This window comes from Felis catus, chromosome A1, assembly GCF_018350175.1.
Source record: "Felis catus isolate Fca126 chromosome A1, F.catus_Fca126_mat1.0, whole genome shotgun sequence".
Lineage (NCBI taxonomy): Eukaryota > Metazoa > Chordata > Mammalia > Carnivora > Felidae > Felis > Felis catus.
In genome coordinates, this window is record NC_058368.1 from 87,153,361 (window position 1) to 87,175,139 (window position 21,779).

General features: G+C 36.7%; 1 protein-coding gene across 1 annotated transcript; it reads left to right on the forward strand.

Annotated features, from left to right (window-relative positions):
* The first annotated feature begins 19,384 nt into the window (after positions 1 to 19,384).
* LOC101095546 (olfactory receptor 2C3) lies at positions 19,385 to 21,622 on the forward strand. The gene is made up of 2 exons (XM_003980607.2): positions 19,385 to 20,343; positions 21,492 to 21,622. The coding sequence occupies exons 1-2, from the start codon at positions 19,434 to 19,436 to the stop codon at positions 21,536 to 21,538; spliced, it is 957 nt and encodes a 318-aa protein (XP_003980656.2). The 5' UTR covers positions 19,385 to 19,433; the 3' UTR covers positions 21,539 to 21,622.
* The last annotated feature ends 157 nt before the right edge of the window (positions 21,623 to 21,779 follow it).

Below are 21,779 nucleotides of genomic sequence, written 5' to 3' on the forward strand. Positions count from 1 at the left end.
TAACGTTCTGTGTTCACTTTGCTTCCAAGGAAATTCCAGATTGGAGAGTCAGAAGGGGTAGGAGCTTTCCTATTCTTCAGAAATCTGAGATCTCCAAAATACCCATATTTTGTCCTCTTCCAAACACACAAAAAGAAAGCTTCTTGTAGGGAATGTGTAAAAAAAAAAGTGAAATTTGCTTGTTCCTGGGGTTGTAAAAGTTAAATCAAACATAAATGTTTTTCCTAAGAGGTCTAATACTTCAAAAAAATAAGATGGAAAAAAGAGAGAAAAAGTATGAAAATAGAAGAGTACTGATGTTATTCAAGCTAGGTAAAGAAGCAAATGTGCTTCTTCCTGTTGTTCCAAGGCTAGTGTTGCAATGGGGAAAGAGAAGAGCCTGACAGACCCATCTCTACCATCTGGTCTCCCACTTCCTCCCCTACACCACCCAGCAGAGCCACAGAGTACAAGCTGGCCTCAGTGATAATTTCCAGACAGGCGATTAGCTGACTGCTGACCCTGAGTTGTTGCTGTTGGGGGAATGAAGTAGCTTACTCACAATGTCTCTCACCCAACAGAGTGTAGAACAGATAAAAACTTCAGTTTTTATCCAACAAGGAATTGATTTGCTAACTTCAGAATTATATGCTCATCTATCCCAAAGTATTTTTTTAAACTGTATGATGACACCAAGACTGAGGAAGTTTGTTACTGCTCCCCATCAGCAGAGCTCAAGGGTTTCAAATGCTTTGCAATCATTTCTAAATATTGTATTACTCTTTTTTGTTTCAATCAGAGCATGGGAAAACTGTATTTGAAGCAGGACTGTCACACACCGCATGCTGGGGTTATGCTTTACCAAATTCATATTTGAGAACTTATGCACCAAACCCTGTTTCCCAGACTTTCACATCTTACCAATCATCAGAGGACTCTGTTAAATGCAAATTCTGATTCTGTCAAACTCAGCTCAACATTCTGCCATTCTAACAAGCTGCTGGTCATGCCACTCCAGCAGTTCCTTTGAGTAGCTAGACACTAGACCACCAATCCTCCAAGTGTTGTTATTGAATATAGTTACACTCTGGTGAATTTGGCTGTATATACACAGTCATGATAATACCATCATCACAATCAAAGTTATAAGGGTATATATCACCTCCAAAAGTAGTTTCCTTATGTCCTTTTGGGCTGTGTGTGTGTGCTAAAAATACTTAACATGAGTTATATTCTTCTAACAATTTTTTAAGTTTTTAAGTGTGCTTTTGTCCCTTTACTTTACCTTGATAAGGTGGTATATAAGCTCTCATATTTTATTGCTCCATTAGAAATTCACTTCCTTGCTGTGAAACTCCATGAATGTAAAACTAAAAATTAATAAATTTGTAAGCTTTGTCTCGGTTAATCTTTCTGTTGTTAGTTTAATTCACAAGACCCCAGGAACCATGTTTTTACTGAAGCTTTTACTAAGTTTTATCTAAAGTTTTCTTCCCTTATAATTTCTTGGCTGATGATCTCTATCATGATCATGATTGCTTTGTGCTTAAGAATTATATAATTGGCCTAATTGGTCCTCATCAAGAATTTGTTGGGAATGTACCTACCTTGGTGGTCACAAAATATTTGCAAATGTAGAAGAAAAATTTCCTATTATGATGCCACTTGCCTGAATATGTCACAATGAAGTGTTGTGTTTCCTCCCGTGCTGTTGCCCAAAAATGACCAGAAATTTGAAGGCTACAAAAGTCAAAGTGTTGGAGGATTTGAGGAGGTCCTATCCACCATCCTTTTTAGGATCAGAACCTAGTTGAAAATATTTGCCTGAATGATGAATGTTGCAGTTTGGTTTGACAAACTGCACAGATTTGTGGCCTTACTGCATGTGTCCGGAATGTAAGTATTTAACCTTTCATTAGCACACCTGTTATAAATATTCTTCCTGTAACTTCCCGGGAACTTTTCTCTCAGCAGATTTCATGGTGCACTTTTCCCCAGGCATATTGTCTCTTGTCTGGACTACCTCAGCTGCCTTTAGTGCTCTGATACTCTGTTGTTTTCTTTGACACTAGGAATTAGCAAATTTTAAGGTTTCTAGTGCTTATGTTCTAACAATATTAGAGGTAAAGCTGTAGAAATTGATGTTATTATGCACTTATCACTGATAGAAAAGCAGGTGGTTTTAGATTTGTTGTAAGTATAAAGTTAAAATTATATATAATTTAGTAATCTTAATTTTGTCACTGTAGAATAACATAAAAATCTCTATTATTCAAAATGTTCTTAGAACAAGCTCTTTTGTCATTCTGCTATGTCCTCAATAATTAATAGGAAAAGAAGAAGAACAAGAAGAAGAGGAGGAGGAGGAGGAAGGAGGAAGTCAATAAAAATATTTTCACATATTCCTCAAAATAAAATTTGAACATTCTGCTTTCTTTTCCAGTAGAAAGACACATCATACTGAGGACAATTAATCAGGTTTTATGGTTAAATTACATATGCATGGGCATTTCCTTCTCCTATTTTCTTTCTTTTTTAAATTAAGTCCATTTCTTTCTTTTTTTAAAGTATGAGCCTGGGTGGCTCAGTTGGTGAAGCGTCCGACTTCGGCTCAGGTCATGATCTCGTGGTTTGTGAGTTCCATCCCTGCGTAGGGCTCTGTGATGACAGCTCAGAGCCTGGAGCCTCCTTTGGATTCTGTGTTATTCCTCTCTCTTCCCCTCCCATGCTTATGCTGTGTCTCTCTCTGTCTTTCAATATTAAATATACGTTTAAAAAATTTAAGTATGCCAACACCTTTAATTTTTTACGAAGATATACTTGACATATAATATTGTAGAAGTATAAGATGTATAAGATAATGTGTTGATTTGATACATTCATACAGCACAAAATGATTACCACCTGCATTGTCAATTAGCTACCAGCTCTATCCTATCACTGTGATTTTTTTTCACTTCAAAACAATTTTTAATTGATATAGTTGACATGAAAAGTTAACTTACATTCAGGTGTACAACATAGTGATTCAACAATTTTGTACATTACACTATACTCACCACAACTGTAGCTACCATCTGCCCCATTACAAACTATTATAGTATAATTTACTACATTCCTTATGCTGTCCCTTTTATACCCATGACTTCTTCATTCCATAACTGGAAGCCTGTACCTTCCACTCCCCTTAGCCCATATTACCCAACACCCCCCACTCTTTTCCCCCTGGGAACAATCAGTTTTTTCTTTGTACTTGTAGGTCTGATTCTAATTTTATATTTTGTTCATTGGGTGTTTTTTTTTAATTTTTTTTTCAACGTTTATTTATTTTTGGGACAGAGAGAGACAGAGCATGAACGGGGGAGGGGCAGAGAGAGAGGGAGACACAGAATCGGAAACAGGCTCCAGGCTCTGAGCCATCAGCCCAGAGCCCGACGCGGGGCTCGAACTCCCGGACCGTGAGATCGTGACCTGGCTGAAGTCGGACGCTTAACCAACTGCGCCACCCAGGCGCCCCTCATTGGGTTTTTTTAAGATGCCACATATGAGTGAAATCATATGGTATTTGTCTTTATCAGTTTGATTTTTTTCCCTTAGCAGAATACCCACTGGGTCTATCAATGTTGTCTTAAATGGCACAATCTCTTCCTCTGTATGACTAATATTCCACTTAAACTAGACACAAAAATCAAAGTGAAAGAATAGAGGGCCCAGAAATAAACCTACAATTATATGGTCAATTAATTTATGACAAAGGAGGAAAGAATATACGATGAATAAAAGATGGTCAATTAATTTACGACAAAGGAGGAAAGAATATACGATGAATAAAAGACAGTCTTTTCAACAAATGGTGGTAGGAAAACAACAGCTACATGCAAAAAGAATACAACTGGATCACTTTTTGACAGCACACACAAAAACAAACTTAGAATGGATTAAAGATCTAAATGTGATACCTGAAACTATAAAAATCCTAGGAGAAAGCACAGGCAGTAATTTCTTTGAAATAGGCGAATGCAACATTTTTCTAGATATGTCTCCTGAGACAAGGGAAACAAAAGCAAAATTAAACCATTGGGACTACATTAAAATAAAAAGCTTTTGCACAGTGAAGAAAATCATTAAATAAAATGAAAAGGCAACCTATTGGATGGGAGAAGCTATTTGCAAATCATACACTTGATAAGGGGCTAAATCCAGAACATATAAAGAACTTACATAATTTAATGTCAAAAAACAAAAAACCCAAGTTTTAAAAATGAGCAGACTTGAATAGACATTCTTCTAAGCAGATATACCAACGGTCAACAGGCTCATGAGACTATACTCAACATCACTAGTATCAGGAAAACCAAATCAAAACCACAATGAGATATCACCTCACATCTGTCAGTTTGACTATTATTATAAGACAAAAATAAAAAGAATTGGTGAGCATGTGGAGAAAAGGGAACATTCATACACTGTTGGTAAAAATATAAATTGGTGTAGTATAGAGGTTTCTCAAAAAATTAAAAACAGAACTACCATATGATCCAACAATTCCAGTTCTAGGTTTTCACCCAAAGAAAGTGAAAACACCTATTTGAACTCATATATTCATTGCATTATTATTTATAATATCCAAAATATGGAAGCAACTAAGTGCCCATTAACAGATGAATGGGTAAAGATGTGAAACACACACACACACACACACACACACACACACACACATATATATATATATGTGTGTATATATATATATATATATATATATATATATATATATATAACTTGGATGGACCTTGAGGGTATTATGCTAAATGGAATAAGTCAGAAAAAGACAAATATGATTTAAGTTATATGTGTAATCTGAAAAAGAAATAAGCAAACAAAACAGAAACAGACTCCTAGAAACAGGGAAAAATATCTGTTGGTTATCAGAGATGGGAGGTGTTGGGAATGGGTAAAATAGGTGAAGGGGTTAAGAAGTATAAATTTTCAGCTATAAAACTAATAAATCTTAAGGATGTAAAGTACATCATAGGGAATAAAGTCAATAATAATTTAATAACTTTGTATGGTGACAGATGGTACCTGGACTCATGGAGATTGTTTCAGAATATAAAAAGATCTAATAACTATGATGTATAGCTAAAATTGATTGGATATTGTATGTCAGTTATACTTCAATTAAAAAAAGAAAAAGAAAAGAAACAATATGAAAATACCTAATTGAATAGATTATTATCAAAATTGCCCTCTCTATGGGTCCCTAGATACATTGTAATAAGCCACAGAAAATGGAGCTCATCCAGTTGGGGAGCTGAGCCCTGCCTTATCCTGGAAATGAAACAAGCCCATAGAGAGTTATTAAAGCTACTGATGCAAACTTTTACTCTGGATAGTGGATCCAGAATCCCTGACAGTAAAGGGTCTGCATTCTTGAAGCACATCATGTCTGTGGTGCTCATGGTGCACAGCTCATGGGCTGTGCTTTGTTAGAATATATGTTGGTGAAAAGGTTCTCAGTAAGAATGACACAGAACTGGCTTTAGGATGTGGAGTACCCCATACCCCATCTTCCTGGACCAGAGATCAGCATTCTTACTTTCTAAAAAAAAAATTAGTTAGTTAGTTAGAATTGCTTTTTTTAAAAAAAACTGTATTTATTTAAAGTATACAACATGATGGGGGAGATCTCAGGAAGATGGCAGAGTAGAAGGACCCTGACCTCAGCATATCCTATATTTTCAACTAGATATCATCCACATTCAAGTTAATAAACCAGAGAGGGATCCCAAGACTGACAGAACAAACTCCACAACTAAATACAGAGACATTGAATCTGAAAGATTAAGAAAGGGGAGCTCCTGGGTGAGTTAGTTGGTAAGTATTCAACTCAGTTTAGGCTCAGGTCCTGATCTCATGGTCCCTGAGATCAAGTCCCATGTAGGGCTCTGCATAGTGCACAGCCTGCTTGGGAATCTCTTTTCTTCTCTCTCTCTCTCTCTGCCCTTCCCACCTTGTGCTCTCTCTCTCTACCTCAAAATAAATAAACTTTAAAAAAATAAAATCTTAAAAAAATAATTCTTGAAAGGTTAGGAGAGTCAGATAGCCAAAGGGAGGTTGCTTGTAGGAGAGAGAGCAGGAGCTCTGCATTCAGAGAGGGCACAGAAATAGGCCTTCACCAGGGAGCCCAATCAGGAAGACTAATCTTCACAATATTTGTCTTTAACATCCAAAGGAGCTGAATTTCATGAGTTTTTTTTTTTTAACCAGTGAGACATGGAGCCTGGAACATTAAAAGTCAACTGACTCAGCACTGGACAAGTCAGGAAAGCAAGTGATACCTGAGTCACAAATCTAAGATACAGCAACCTGTGCAGAGAGGCAGTATAAAAACTGGCAGGTTACTCAATGTTGGGCACTAATGAGAGACAGATCTGTTCATACTGTTTCCAGAGCATGTTGGGGGACTTCTTTAAAAAGTAGGGAGATGGCAGATGCCATTTTCCTCCCCTGCCCGTCAGCATAAACACAGAGCCACCTGCAGGAAGTCAGGTTGCACAGACATTTGTAGCCTAAATCCAGGTCTCATGTCACATTTTGTTAAATCTCCAAATGGGCCTACCCACCATCACAAACCAGGCCCAGCCATGCCCAGCCATGCCATGGTGCACTGTGCTCAGCCTCACACACACCCACTGCCCCCTGTGAAATCCCCCAGCTGCTACAGTGCTTCAGGGGATCCAGCATAAGACTAGTGGCTAAACACAAATTCTGCTAATACCACATGCTACTCCCAAGTTCCCTGGCAGACATGGTTCCTTAGAGCTCATCTGGCAGGGTTTTATAATGCAACAAAGAGCTAGCAAGACCCACAACAGGCAGAGAGTCGGTGCAGAAAACCACACTCAAAAGAAAGGTGACTCAGACACAACAGCAGAGTGTAAGCAACACAGATAGGACACTCTCCTGAAGAGCCAGGTTCTGGTGAACAGGTGATAATGCACTGCAGGGCATGACAGGACCTCCTCTTCATAAAGTCACTACTGTCAAGAGCACAAGACACAGTTGAATTTCTCAACACAAAGAAACACACACACAACCAAAAACCGTAAGATACCTAGGAATAAACCTTAACCAGAGAAGTAAAAGATTTGTATTCTAAAATCTATAAAACACTTATAAAATAAATTTGAGTTAAAAGAAATAAAGAAATGGAAAACATTTCATGCTCATGGACTGGAAGTACAAACATTTTTATATACTTTTATTTTTTTAATTATAGGTAATTACATTATGATTTATATATTCATAGTAAATAAGGGTGTTTTTGTAATTTACATACAAGTTCATTAGCATATAGTGCAACAATGATTTCAGTAGATTCCTTAATGCCCCTTACCCATTTAGACCATCCCCCCTCCCACAATCCTTCCATCAATCCTCTGTTCTCCATATTTAAGTATTTTATGTTTTTCCCCCTCCCTGTTTTTTTTTTTTCTAATTTTTTTTTCAACGTTTTATTTTTATTTTTGGGACAGAGAGAGACAGAGCATGAACGGGGGAGGGGCAGAGAGAGAGGGAGACACAGAATCGGAAACAGGCTCCAGGCTCTGAGCCATCAGCCCAGAGCCCGACGCGGGGCTCGAACTCACCGACCGCGAGATCGTGACCTGGCTGAAGTCGGACGCTTAACCGACTGCGCCACCCAGGCGCCCCTCCCCCTCCCTGTTTTTAAATTATTTTTGCTTCCCTTCCTTTATGTTCATCTGTTTTGTATCTTAAAGTCCTCATATGAGTGAAGTCATATGATATTTGTCTTTCTCTGACTAATTTTGCTTAACATATGCCCTCTAGTTCCATCCACGTAGTTGCAAATGGTATGATTTCATTCTTTTTTATTGCTGAATAATACTCCATTGTATATATACACCATATCTTCTTTATCCATTCATCCATCAGTGGACATTTGGGCTCTTTCCATACTTTGGCTATTGTAGATAGTGCTGCTATAAACATTGGGGTACATGTGCCCCTTCAAAACAGCACACCTGTATCCCTTGGATAAATACCTAGTAGTGCAATTGCTGGGTCATAGGGTAGTTTTGTATTGTTGTTGGGTTTTTTGTTTTTGTTTTTGTTTTTGTTTGTTTTTGTTTTTGTTTTTTAGGAAACTCCATACTGTTTTTCCAGAGTGGCTGCCCCTGGTTTGCATTCCCACCAGCAGTGCAAAGGAAATCCTCTTCCTCCACATCCTTGCCAATATCTGTCATTGCCTGAGTTGTTAACTTTAGCCATTCTGACTGGAGTAAGTGTTATCTCATTGTGGTTTTAATTTGTATTTCCCTGATGATGAGTGATGTTGAGCATTTTTTCATGTTGGCCTTCTGGATATCTTTTTTGGAAGTGCCCATTCATGTCTTTTGCCCATTTCTTCACTGGATTATCTGTTTCTTGGGTGTTGAGTTTGATAAGTTCTTTATAGATTTTGGATACTAACACTTTATCTGACATGTCGTTTGCAAATATCTTCTCCCATTCCATAGGTTGCCTTTTCGTTTTGTTGATTGTTTCCTTCACTGTGCAGAATCTTTTTTTTTTTTGATGAGGTCCCAATAGCTCAGTTTTGCTTTTGTTTTCCTTGCCTCCAGAGATGTGTTGAGTAAGAATGCTGGGCCGAGGTCAAAGAGGTTTTTGCCTGCTTTCTCTTCTAGGATTTTGATGGCTTCCTGTCTTACATTTAGGTCTCTCATCCATTTTTTAGTTTATTTTTGTGTATGGTATAAGAAAATGGTCTAGGTTCATTTTTCTGCATGTTGCTGTTCAGTTCTCCCAGCACTATTTGCTGAAGAGACTGTCTTTATTCAATTAGATATTCTTTCATGATTTGTCAAAGGTTAGTTGGCCATACATTTGTGGGTGCATTTCTGGGCTCTCTATTCTGTTCCACGGATCTGAGTGTTTTTGTGCCTCTACCATATTTTTTTCATGATTACAGCTTTGTAATATATCTTGAATGGATGTACAAATATATTTTTTTAAGTTCATACTACCCAAAGCAATCTACACATTTAATGCAATCCCTACAAAATACCAATAGCATTTTTCACAGAGCTAGGACAGACCTATGGTACCACAAAAGATCCTGAATAGTCAAAACAAACTTGAAAAAGAGAAGCAAAGATGAGGCATCAAGATTCTGGACTTCAAGCTGTATATACACACAGATATATAATATATATACACACACGCACAAATAGGAATATTACTCAGCCATTAGGAAGAACGAAATCTTGCCATTTGCAATGAATGACTTGTATGGTGCTAGACTTATTATGCTAAGAAAAATAAGTCAGTCAGAGAAAGACAAATACTATATGATTTCAATTATGTGTGGAATTTAAGAAACAAAACAGATGAATATGGCAGAAAGAAGAAAAAGGAGAGAGCAAGATAAATCATAAAAGAGACTTTTAACTATAAAGAACAAACTGAGGGTTGCTGGAGGACAAGCAGATGGGAGATGAGCTAAATGCGTGATGGTCATTAAAGTGGGCACTTGTTGTGATGACCACTGGGTGTTATATGTAAATGATGAATCACTGAATTTTACTCCTGAAACCAAAAACAACAACAGCAACAGCAAAAACAATAAAACAATATTCACCACGCTGTTCATTAGATCCTCAGAACTTAATTATCTAATAACTAAAAGTTTGTACCCTTTGAGTAGTATCTCCCAATTTTTCCCACTCCCTAGCCCTTAACAACCTTCATTTTATTATCTGCTTCTATGAGTTTGAATTCCTTCCTTCCTTCCTTTACCTCTCATTTTCTTTCTTTCTTTCTTCCTTTCTTTCTTTTTTTCTTTCTTTCTTTCTCTTTCTTTCTTTCTTTCTTTCTTTCCTCTTCCCTTTTTCATTTCCACATGTAGATTACATTATACAGTATTTTTATGCTGTATTTTCTTTCTTTCTTTCTTTCTTTCTTTCTTTCTTTCTTTTTCTTTCTTTCTCTTTCTTTCTGTCTTTCTTTCTTTCCTTTTCCCTTTTTCATTTCCACATGTAGATGACATTATACAGTATTTTTCTCTCTGTATGACTTATTTCACTTAGCATAACACCCTCCAGTTTCACCAATGTTGTTTCAAATGGCAGGATTTCACTTTTATGGCTGAATAATATTCCATTATATATTTGTATATCCATATTTTCTTTATCTATTCACCCTCCAATAGACACAGGTTATTTCCATATTTTGGCTACTATGAATAATGTTACAATGAACATGGAAAACCAGGTACATAAAAAGGGGGCTTAACACCACTCGTCATTAGGAATTGCAAATAAAAACCGTAATAAGATAGCACTTCACACCTGCTGGAATCTTTATTTTCAAAAAGATAAAAGATAACAAAAATAAGTGAGAATGTGGAAAAAAGGAACTTATGTGCATTGTTAGTAGGACTCTAAATTGATACAGATACTGTGGAAAACAGTATGGATGTTCCTCAGCATCCACAGTTTAAATCTCAATTAATTCCATAGATCATGATCAGTTAAGCAAAGAAACAGTAAAAAAAAATAATAATAACCCAGTCAAATAGCATCCTGCTTTTGTTTTTCCCAAACCAGCAAGCTGCTCTAATGTATCTGTGGTATTAGAAAAATTTCTTTTCTATTTCTGTAAGTAGACTGAATGATACTCAGATGCTAACCTGTGTTTCAGCAAAGATGGTGAACAATAATAGGATGTGTATTTGTGGGTGTATGTGTATGTGAATGTGTGCAGCCATGCACACAGGTATCATGAGTCTTTGCCTAAGTAAAATTTGTCTTCTCAAATTGTCTGGAAGGGATGTAAGAACTCACATGCTAGCCTGAGAGGTGTCCTTTGTGACATTGTTTCTGTATTGCTTGCTTAAATGAGAGTTTTAGAATTTGTCAGAGCTAACTAACATGAGGGTATAAGCTTTCAGCTATAGGATTCATAAGTTCTGGTGGTGTAATATACAACACAGTGATTGTAGCTAAAAATCCTGTTATATACTTGAAATGTGCTAAAATGGGCACCTGGGTAGCTCAGTCAGTTGAGCATCTGACTCTTGATTTCAGCTCAGGTCATGATCTCATAGTCATGAGAACAAGCCCCATGTTGGGCACTGTCCTGAGTGTGGAACCTGCTTAATATTCTTTCTCTCTTCCTCTGTTCCTCTCTCCCACTCCCACTCTCACTCTCTTTCTTTTTGCGGAAAATTAAAAAAAAAAGGAATGTGCTAAAAGAATAAGTCTATGTTCTCACCACACACAGAGGGGAAAAAAGGCAAAAATGTGTGGCGATGGATAGGTTAATTATCTTAATTAAGGGAATCATTTTGCAATGCATACATATGTAAAAATATTGCTATGCACACCTTAAATATATACATTTGTCAATCATGTCTCAATAAAACAGAAAAAAAAGTGAACTTTTTCCTCTTAAGGCATTGACCATTGTTCTGAACTTTTAGAATTGAAAAACCACCGTGCTATGGACTGAATTATGTCCCCCCCCCCATTCATATTTTGAAGGCTTGATTCTAGTACCTTAGAATGCATATTTGAATATAGAATCCTTAAAGCAGTAACTAACTTGAAATAAGGCCAATAGGGTGGGTAGTAATCCAAAATGACTGGTGTTATAAAAAGAGATTTGGACACGCAGACACCAGAAATGCACACATAGAGGGGAAAAAAAAAGCATGTCAAGACACAAAAAGGTGTTACCATCTACAAGCCAAGGAGAGATGTCTCAGGAGAAACCAACCCTGATGGAACCTTGATCTTTATAGAACCGTATCCTCCAGAACAGTGAGAAATAAATTCCTGTTGTTTTAGATACTCATTTTTTTCATATTTTGTTCTACCAACATTAGCAAACTAATGCATATGTTCCCATCACAGTTTGCCACACACATATTAACTCACTAACACAAACACAAGGAAAGAAAAATTGAAAGTGCATTTCTTTCACTGTAGATGGGAGTTACACTGGAGATTGGGGGCAGGGGGACACAATTCAGTCCATAACACCACCCAAACAAAGATTCAGTAGAGGCAGTTAGCTACATAAATCTGAAGTTTGGCATAGAGGTGCTGGTCACAGATATAATTTGGAAAGTCTTCAGGATTTGGTTAGTATTTGAAGGGATTACACTAGGTCACTAAGGAAGTGCATGAAATATAAAAGAAACATCACTTAGAAGTGCAAGCTTATGTGCAGTCCTTGCTCTATCCTTTAATAGCCATTTGACCTTTAGCAAGCCCATTCAAAGCCCCAGGGGCCCCATTTCTAAGGTGGCATTCATAATAGCCCTTTACAGAGTTAAATTAGGAGTAATTGGATAATTCAGGGATAATTCAAAAATCAGATAAAATTATTTTGGATGTAAAATGACTCATATTGAAGTAAATCATGTCAATTGCATATTCCAATGACTATATTCCTGTGTTATATCAAATGCATTATGTACTCCTAAACAGAATAGACCCAGAATCATTCATTCATTGATTAATAATAATAATAATAATGTATATGTATTGGATGCTGTCATATCAAGGCATATATTAGGATAAGGCACAATGTAATAGTAACTAGGGTAAATATAGCCCTTACCTTCACAGAATTTAAAAATTTAGAATTATATTCTGCAAATCTTTTAATATACATATCAAAAAATGGAAGGCAAGTGATTTAAGAGGCTAGACTAATAGCCAGAACTAGTTAGTTGAAGTGCAATGTGCAAATCCAGTCTTGACAAATTTCAAAGGCCAAATTCTTAGTAATTATGCTTACCCAAATGTTTACACAAACTGAAGAGTAAATTAATCATGGTTCAGTTGGGGACCAGTGCTAGAGAAATAAGAAATACTATCCAGTGAAATTATTCCATAATATATGTAAAAGTGTATTGCTCTCAGATAAAGACATTGAAGACAGGAGAATTGCAGAACAATGTACTTTATGAATATAGATACAAAAATCTTCAAAGAAAATAGCAAATTAAATCTTTCAGAGCATACTGAAAACATTATATGCCAAGTCAGATTTATTACAGGAATGCAAAGATGATTCAACATACAAAAATCAATTCATGTAATTTAAGAAGGAAACCGCTTCAACATAATAACGTAATATGTTTTTAAAAACTCACAGCTATGGGGCACCTGGGTGGCTTAGTTGAGCATAGAACGTCAGCTCAGGTCATGATCTCACAGTTCATGAGTTCAAGCCCCACATGAGGCTTGCTACTGTCAGCACAGGGCCTGCTTCAGATCCTCTGTCCCCCCATCTGCCCCTCTCCTGCTCACCCTCTCTCTCTCTCAAAAATAAATAAATATTTAAATAAAGTAAAGTAAAGTAAAAATAAAAACCCACAGCTAACATCATACTCAATTGTGAAAACCCAAGATTACTCCTAAATTCAGGAAGAAGTCAATGGTGTCCACTTTATCATCTCTATTCAACATTGTGTTGAAGTTCTAGCCTCAGTATTTAGGCAAACAAGAGAGATAAAAGACTTCCAAAATGAAAATTGAGAAGTAAAATGATCTCTACTCACAAATGGCATGATTTTTAATGTGTACAATGCTGAGGAATCCACAAAATTATTAAAGTTAATAAAGGAATTCATTAAAGTTGCAAGATATTTGATCAAACACAAAATGCAGTTGTATTTTTGTACACTATCAATAAACAATTCCAAAAGGAAGTTAACAGAATAATTCTATCTACAACATCATGGGAGAAAAAAGATACTTAGGAATAAATTTGAGGATATTTAAGACTGAAAACAACAAACTATTAATGAAAAGAATTGAAGACCTAAACAAATAGAAAGGCATCCATGTCTATGAATGGAAAGACCTAATATCACTACGATGGTAATATCCCCCAAAGTGATCTATGGGTTTAATGCAATGCCTATCAAAATACCAATGTTTTCTCTTGTCATTGCTGCAAAAATAGAAAAGCCAATCATCAAATTCATATTGAATTACAAAGGACCCAGAATCGCCAAAACAACATTGGAAAAAAAAAATAACAAATTTGGAGACCTCACATTTTCCAATTTCAAAACTCACTACAGAGCTATAGTAATCAAAAGTGTGGTATTTACATAACTATATACATGTAGACCAGTGGTACAGAAATAAACTCATAGATCTATGGCAACTGATTTTAGATAAAGGTGCCAAGACCACTCAATGGGAAAAGAACGGTTCCTTCAACAAATAGTTCTGGAACAACTGGATAAATATCTGTTTAAATAATGAAGTTGAATCCCTATCTTATGCCATATTTAAACAAGAATAATAAATACGTAAGTAAGTAAATAAGGATAAATGACCTAATAATAAGAGCTAAAATTATAAAACTCTTGGAAGAAAATACAGAAGAACCACTTCATGACTTGATTTGGCAATGGTTTCCTAAATATGACACCCTAAACATAAGAAGCAAAAGAAAAAATAGACAATTGGACTTCATAAGGAAAAAAAATTATCAAAACACACTACAAAAAAGAGTGGGGAAAAAAAGCGGCAACACAGAAGAAAATATTTGCATATCATGTATCTGATATAAGCAGAATATATAAATAACTCTTCTCTTAACAACAAAAAGACACAAGTAATGCAGTTAAAAGTGGACAAAGGATCTGAATAAAACTGTTCTAAAAAAGATAAATTCACCAAAAGTACATAAATAGATGCACAATATCATCAATCTTTAGGGTATGAAAATAAAAAACACAGTGGAATCTGATTTCACACTCACAGGATTATTACAAAAAAATGTTTAAGTGGCAAATAAAAAATATTTGCAAAAATGTGGAGAAATTAGAACATACAGTGCAGTACTTGTAGGAATGTAAATGGTGCAGTCACTGTAAAAAGTTTGGCAGTTCTCCAATAAGTTAAACACAGAATTATCATATGACCCAGGGGTTCCACTCCTAGCTGCACACCTGAAATAACTGAAAAAAGACATTCAAACAAAACTTGTAGAGAAATGTTCACAGAAGCTCTATTCACAATAGCCAAAAGTAGAAACAGCCAAAATATCCATCAACAAATATATCCAATGTTCATCAGCAGATGAATAGGTAAATATAATATGGTGAAGTCACACAATGGAATATTCATTCAGCTATCAGAACAAATGAAATACTGATATATGCTACAGTGTGGATAAACCTTGAAAACTTATGCTAAGTGAAAGAATCCAAACACAAAAAGCCATAAAATATCTGATTTCATTTATGTGGAATATTCAAAATAGGCAGATTCTTAAAGACAGAAAGCAGTTTAGTGGTTGCCAGAGCCTGGAGAGAGAAAGCAAATGAACAGTAACATCTGGGGTGACAAAAAAGTTCTGGAACAAGATGTTGGTGATAGTTGCACTATTTTGTGAATGCACATCATTCACCTATTTGTATACTTCAAAAATTGTTAGGACAGTAAATTTATATGTTGTATGCATTTTAATACAATAAAAAATAATCTCACTTTTAAAGAAAAGATGTTAGCTCATTGCTGTGGTATACAAAAATGATTATACAATTAAATTTTAAAAAAATCTATAGCAGCATGTACTAAAATTACTGTAATAAGAAAATATTCAGACTCTCTCCTCCACTGCATGATAAATCTTTGTGTAGAGAGACTTCATTCTTATGTTCTTATAAACAATGTTTGGCAGTATAAAAACAAAATAATGTTTTATTCATAAAAATAATCAATTATTTTGATTACAATGAAATTGTAATTATTCAGTAGGGAAAAAAAATCCCCAAAGTTTCTTTCCTTCCAGTTTCACTCCCCTGACATATACATCACCCTCTGTCTCCCTCCTCAATGCTCCAGAGGATAAAATGAATGTCTCATGATTATACAGGTTTTATGACACACTTGGTCCTTTGAGGGTTGGCATGTATATCCCATTCTGGAAACACTGTGAGCCATCCTCATTCCTTTTGCTAACAGTTTTCATAGGGAAAAAAAAGTGTTTCTAATTTCAACCTATTCCGATTTTAAAACTCAAGAATGTGTTTTTAGACATGCATTTAAATAGAATCTAACATGTCTTCCATCAATGAGTTGGAGATTTACAATATTTTAGGGCTTCTCAAATCCCATGGCTATTTTCATACTTTTTAATGCCACATCCACTGAATTTATGGACTTTATCCATCTTTGAAGTAAAATACTCCCCATTATACAACATTTCCAATCTCCATACAGGGAGATGCTGCTGTTAAATCACCATCAGTAAGTGACATTCTTGGCTTTGTTTGTTTGTTTGTTTGTTTGTTTGTTTATGGTATTTAAGGTGAACCGGTGTCACAGAGTTTCTGTCAATTCCAGTTAAGATTGATGAACATTGATCTATTTCAGTAATCTGACTTGCTCTTCTTGAGGTCTTTGGTATTTTAGCAGGTTATCTACATCCAGAAGTAGAGTTTGTGACTGCATAATTGACTCAAAACTTGAACTCAAAACATTTTCATAACTGTCTCTATGCTACCTTTCTTTGTCATCATGTCAAAGACTTTGGGCAGGGATCACATTTTCAAGAATTATTATTTATTGTGACAGTTTTGGTGAATCTCTGTGAATAAACAAACCTTCTCCTCTACTTGGAATGCTATTTTTGTACTAAGAATCTGAAAGTCTCTGGTGTAGCTGCAGTACTAGCACTGAGCAGCTATGGAACTTTGGGTAAATCACTGAAAAGTTCTAGAAATAGATCAGGTCACCATAAAGGTCTCTACTTCCTCAAAAATTCTACTGAACTGTTATGTCGTGACTGACCTTATGGCCACCATCTCTGGTGATGTTCATACATTTTCTTCATATATGAGTCCATGTGCTTTCCCCATCCCCACAGAGGGTAAGCTAATATCCACAGGCAACAATATAGTTTTCTGTTTTGCCCTTTACTTTTGCATGTCCCCATGCTCACCCAAGGTGACTTCTGTAAGGGATAATCACTCTATTGTATCATGGTTCAGTTGCACACATCTGTCCTCATTCACTTCTCTTTCATATCCATATTATGAATCCATCTATGTTCTCACAACTCTCAATGTTTCCCCAGTTTGAAGGGGGTCCAAATCCATCTTCCAGATGCTTTTACAGAGCATCAGTTCTATACTGATCTACTATATAACAATCAGATAATTGTCTCCTAATGTTGGCTGAGTGTCCTCCACATTGGTACAACTTCTGCTCATACATTTTTGCAAATGGCTGAAGCTCTCTGAGCCCCATTTTTATATATTCATGATGGAAACTGTGTATGTATTTTTAAATATGTGAATGAACATATGTGTTTAAGTTTATTTTCCTTGGTTAACCTCCAGTTTTAGAGATGAGTTTAGAGTTTTAAAACCCCTTGGGATTTTTTTTTTAATTTTTTTTCAACGTTTTTTATTTATTTTTGGGACAGGGAGAGACAGAGTATGAACGGGGGAGGGGCAGAGAGAGAGGGAGACACAGAATCGGAAACAGGCTCCAGGCTCCGAGCCATCAGCCCAGAGCCTGAGGCGGGGCTCGAACTCACGGACCGCGAGATCGTGACCTGGCTGAAGTCAGACGCTTAACCGACTGCGCCACCCAGGCGCCCCCCCCCCTTTGGGATTTTAAAAGAGATGACAATTGAGTTTATAGCTGTTCTGTCCTTCACACCTGGATGGATTGTAGTTATAATGAATTTATTCTTCCTTGTAAAAGACAAGGAAGAAAAATATTGATGCTTTTTTTTTTTTAAAGAAGGACCTCAGAACTTTTCATGGACATCTGAAGCAGACTGGAATTGTCCATTTTTCTCTATGTGGATTCTGGCTTCCCACATTCTCCCTGCTAAGTCATGGTTTATTCTCTTCCACCCGTGTAAGAAGAGGGACTAATCTGGGTCAATAGTTCTTTCCTGAAAACACTGCTGTGAGATTACACTGAAGATTCCTTAATTATGCCTTTATATCATTCTGGTACTTCCTCCATCATGACCATAAGCATATTCTAATGACCTGTTTCACAATTTTTCATTCAATTACTATTGATTAAGGGATTTTCATAAGCCACACACTGAGCTAGGCACTGGGGACCCAGAAGCAAAATAAACAGAGTCATGAGTCCACGGAATTTATACTCTAGCTGAGTTAGACAGGTACAAACATAATAAATTAGAATAGCATATTTGTTCTATGGTGATAAGTAATACAAATAAAAATAAAGCAATAAAAGAAGAGAAGGGAGCTGGGAGGGTTTTCAGTATTAAATTACACCTTTGCTTCATTGTATGGAAGGGCTGAATCACTATCTTGTATACTTGAAACTAATATTACACGGGGCGCCTGGGTGGCGCAGTCGGTTAAGCGTCCTACTTCAGCCAGGTCATGATCTCGCGGTCCGTGAGTTCGAGCCCCGCGTCAGGCTCTGGGCTGATGGCTCAGAGCCTGGAGCCTGTTTCCGATTCTGTGTCTCCCTCTCTCTCTGCCCCTCCCGTGTTCATGCTCTGTCTCTCTCTGTCCCAAAAAAAATAAATAAACGTTGAAAAAAAATTAAAAAAAAAAAGAAACTAATATTACACTATAGGTTAACTGATTGGAATTTAAATAAAAACTTAAAAAATATAACACATTTACCTCAATGGAAGATGACTTTTGAAAGGGTGAGAAAGCAAGTCTGTGGATGGATGTCTTGGGAGAAAGACACTGCACGCCTTACTCAAAGAAAATGAGGGTGTTAAGCAGTGGAGACATATGATCACATTGTATCTTAACATAATCTTCTGGCCTCTGTTCAGAATGCCCTGAAGGGAACTAATGAGAAAAGCAGGGAGGCAAGTTTAGATACTAGATCAATAATTCAGGTGATAAATGATGGCAGCATAGTCCAGGGGTGTAGCAGTAAGGCCACAAGAAATGATGAGAACCTGAATTTTATGATAAAGCAAAAATTTGTTAATTGTGGGATTTAGGAAAAAGAGAAATGTCATGATGGATTTTATTTGGCCATTAACTGAGAGAGGGAATGGCAAGGGAACAATTTTAATGCCTCTGCAGTGTTTCATCACTTGAAATACCATCTGGTACTCAAGAAAAACCTGATCACTAAACACAGGTTGACTCCAGATGTTGCTACTGTAAGCAATATTTCAATAAAATAATCAGGGTAAAGATTTTTGTATCAATGTCCATTTTCCCCTAGGTTATGCATATTTTCATGTCTTTCCAAACTAGCCTTCAGGAAGATGATGTAACATCATCCACAGAGCAGTTGAGTAGATGGTTTCAAGAACAATGGATATAAAATTATGCCTAAAGTTTGCTAGCTGACAGAATCATTTTATACCTCATATCCTGTGCCCCCCACTCACTGCAGGTGGTCTTTTAGTCTTACTTCTGGCTGCATGTGATGATGGGAATAGCCAATGCAAGTTCTCCAGAAGTCTTTGTACTCCTGGGCTTCTCTGCACGACCCTCACTGGAACCTATCCTCTTCATCATTGCCTTAGGGTTTTATGTGGTGTCTGTCTTGGACAATGGCATCATCATTCTGGTTTCCTGCATGGATGTGCACCTCCACACTCCTATGTATTTCTTCCTTGCCAATCTCTCCTTCCTGGACATTAGCTTTACCACAAGCATTGTCCCACAACTCCTGGTCAACCTCTGGGGACCACAGAAAACCATAAGCTCTGTAGGGTGTATGGTCCAGTTCTACATCTCTCACTGGCTGGGGGCCACCGAATGTGTCCTTCTGGCAGTCATGTCCTATGATCGCTATGCCGCCATTTGTAGGCCACTACATTATACTGTCATCATGCATCCACAGCTTTGTCTCAGCTTGGCCTTTGCTTCCTGGCTTGGGGGTCTGACTACAAGCATAGTGGGCTCCACACTCACTATGCTTCTGCCACTGTGTGGAAACAATCGCATTGACCACTTCTTCTGTGAGATGCCCCTCATTATGCAACTGGCTTGTGTGGATACCAGCCTCAATGAGGTGGAGATGTATGTGGCCAGCTTTATCTTTGTTGTCTTGCCTCTGGGTCTCATCCTGGTTTCATATGGCCACATTGCCTGGGCTGTAATGAAGATCAGGTCAGCAGAAGGACGGAGAAAGGCCTTCAACACCTGCTCTTCCCATGTGGCAGTTGTGACTCTATTTTATGGGAGCATCATCTTTATGTATCTCCAGCCAGCCAAGAGTAACTCTCATGAACAGGGTAAGTTCATAGCCCTCTTCTATACTGTTGTCACCCCGATGCTGAACCCCCTGATTTACACACTCAGGAACAAAGATGTGAAGAAGGCTCTCAGGCACATTGCATCAGAGAATTGCTGTGGCTTTGCAGGATCATTGGGACATATTAGAGATGTGAGTAACTTGTGAGAAGTAAGAAAAAAATTAAAGATGACAAAATTGATTGGGGATACAGGATATTTGGGATGTAGCTTCTATTCCAATATTTCTTGAGTTCAAGGTAGGTGACAATCTGATATGAATGTGCTCATACATCATTTTCAGGCTAAGAGAAAGTATTTTCTGTTTTAATTTTTTGTTAATAATCCTATTGTTTTGTTAGTTGTTTATGTTGTTATATATGTAATATATATGCTAATTGTCATATTGTTAATTGCTTGTATAGTTATATATATTCATTGTTATTTTTTTATTTTTTTTATTTTTTTTTAATTTTTTTTCAACGTTTATTTACTTTTGGGACAGAGAGAGACAGAGGATGAACGGGGGAGGGGCAGAGAGAGAGGGAGACACAGAATTGGAAACAGGCTCCAGGCTCCGAGCCATCAGCCCAGAGCCTGACGCGGGGCTCGAACCCACGGACTGCAAGATCGTGACCTGGCTGAAGTCGGACGCTTAACCGACTGCGCCACCCAGGCGCCCCCATTGTTATTTTTTTAATTGCTTTTAGTAATTGCCTTTGGAGATGACTAATCTGTGTGAAGTGTTTTACATTTTTTCCTAATATTTGTAACAAATCCACAAGTTAAATATTATGAATTTCATAAAGGTTAGGCAATTACAACACTACTAAGATTTTATGCTGAGATTTAACTCTAGATCTATCTATCCATAGACATGCTTACCATTTTGTCTATAACCCCTAACCATACAATAAGAAATATATAGGAATTTGGTCTTTGTGCCTGGTGGCACAAAGCTTCTAGGACCATTGGAATTTCTTGAGTGATTTGGATGAGAGGTACGTCTTTTGTTATTCATAATGAGTCCATTTCCCATATTTTCTCTATCCATTTAGTCGAACTACCTTTAGTCTGACCATTGGGAAAACTTCCTTTTACTATCATATTTTAGGACATTCATAGGGACTGTCCTACAATCTTGTTCTTTTCACTCTGCTGCTGGTATAAGATGCTGTTACAGCTGTAAAAATGGTACATACTTATTCTTTCTTTGTTAATGGCTAAATATTGTACAACTTTTATGGGCTTTTAGGTAGGGGAAGAGAAGCAAGAAAGGGCAGAGACACATGATAATGTTAGTCCATGAGTCGCGAAGGGAGCAATGGAGTGCATTAACACTTTTAAATTTTATTTAGTACCAAAAAATGAAAAAGAAAAAATGAAGGAAAATAATTTTTAAAGTATTATATAAAAATTTTCAATATCTGAAGAAAAAACTTTAATTTGAATATTAACTTTCCCTGACTACTCGGAAAGATGAATGAAAATCCTCCAAAGTTTAAAGGCAGTTGTTTTCCTTTGCCTGCTTGTG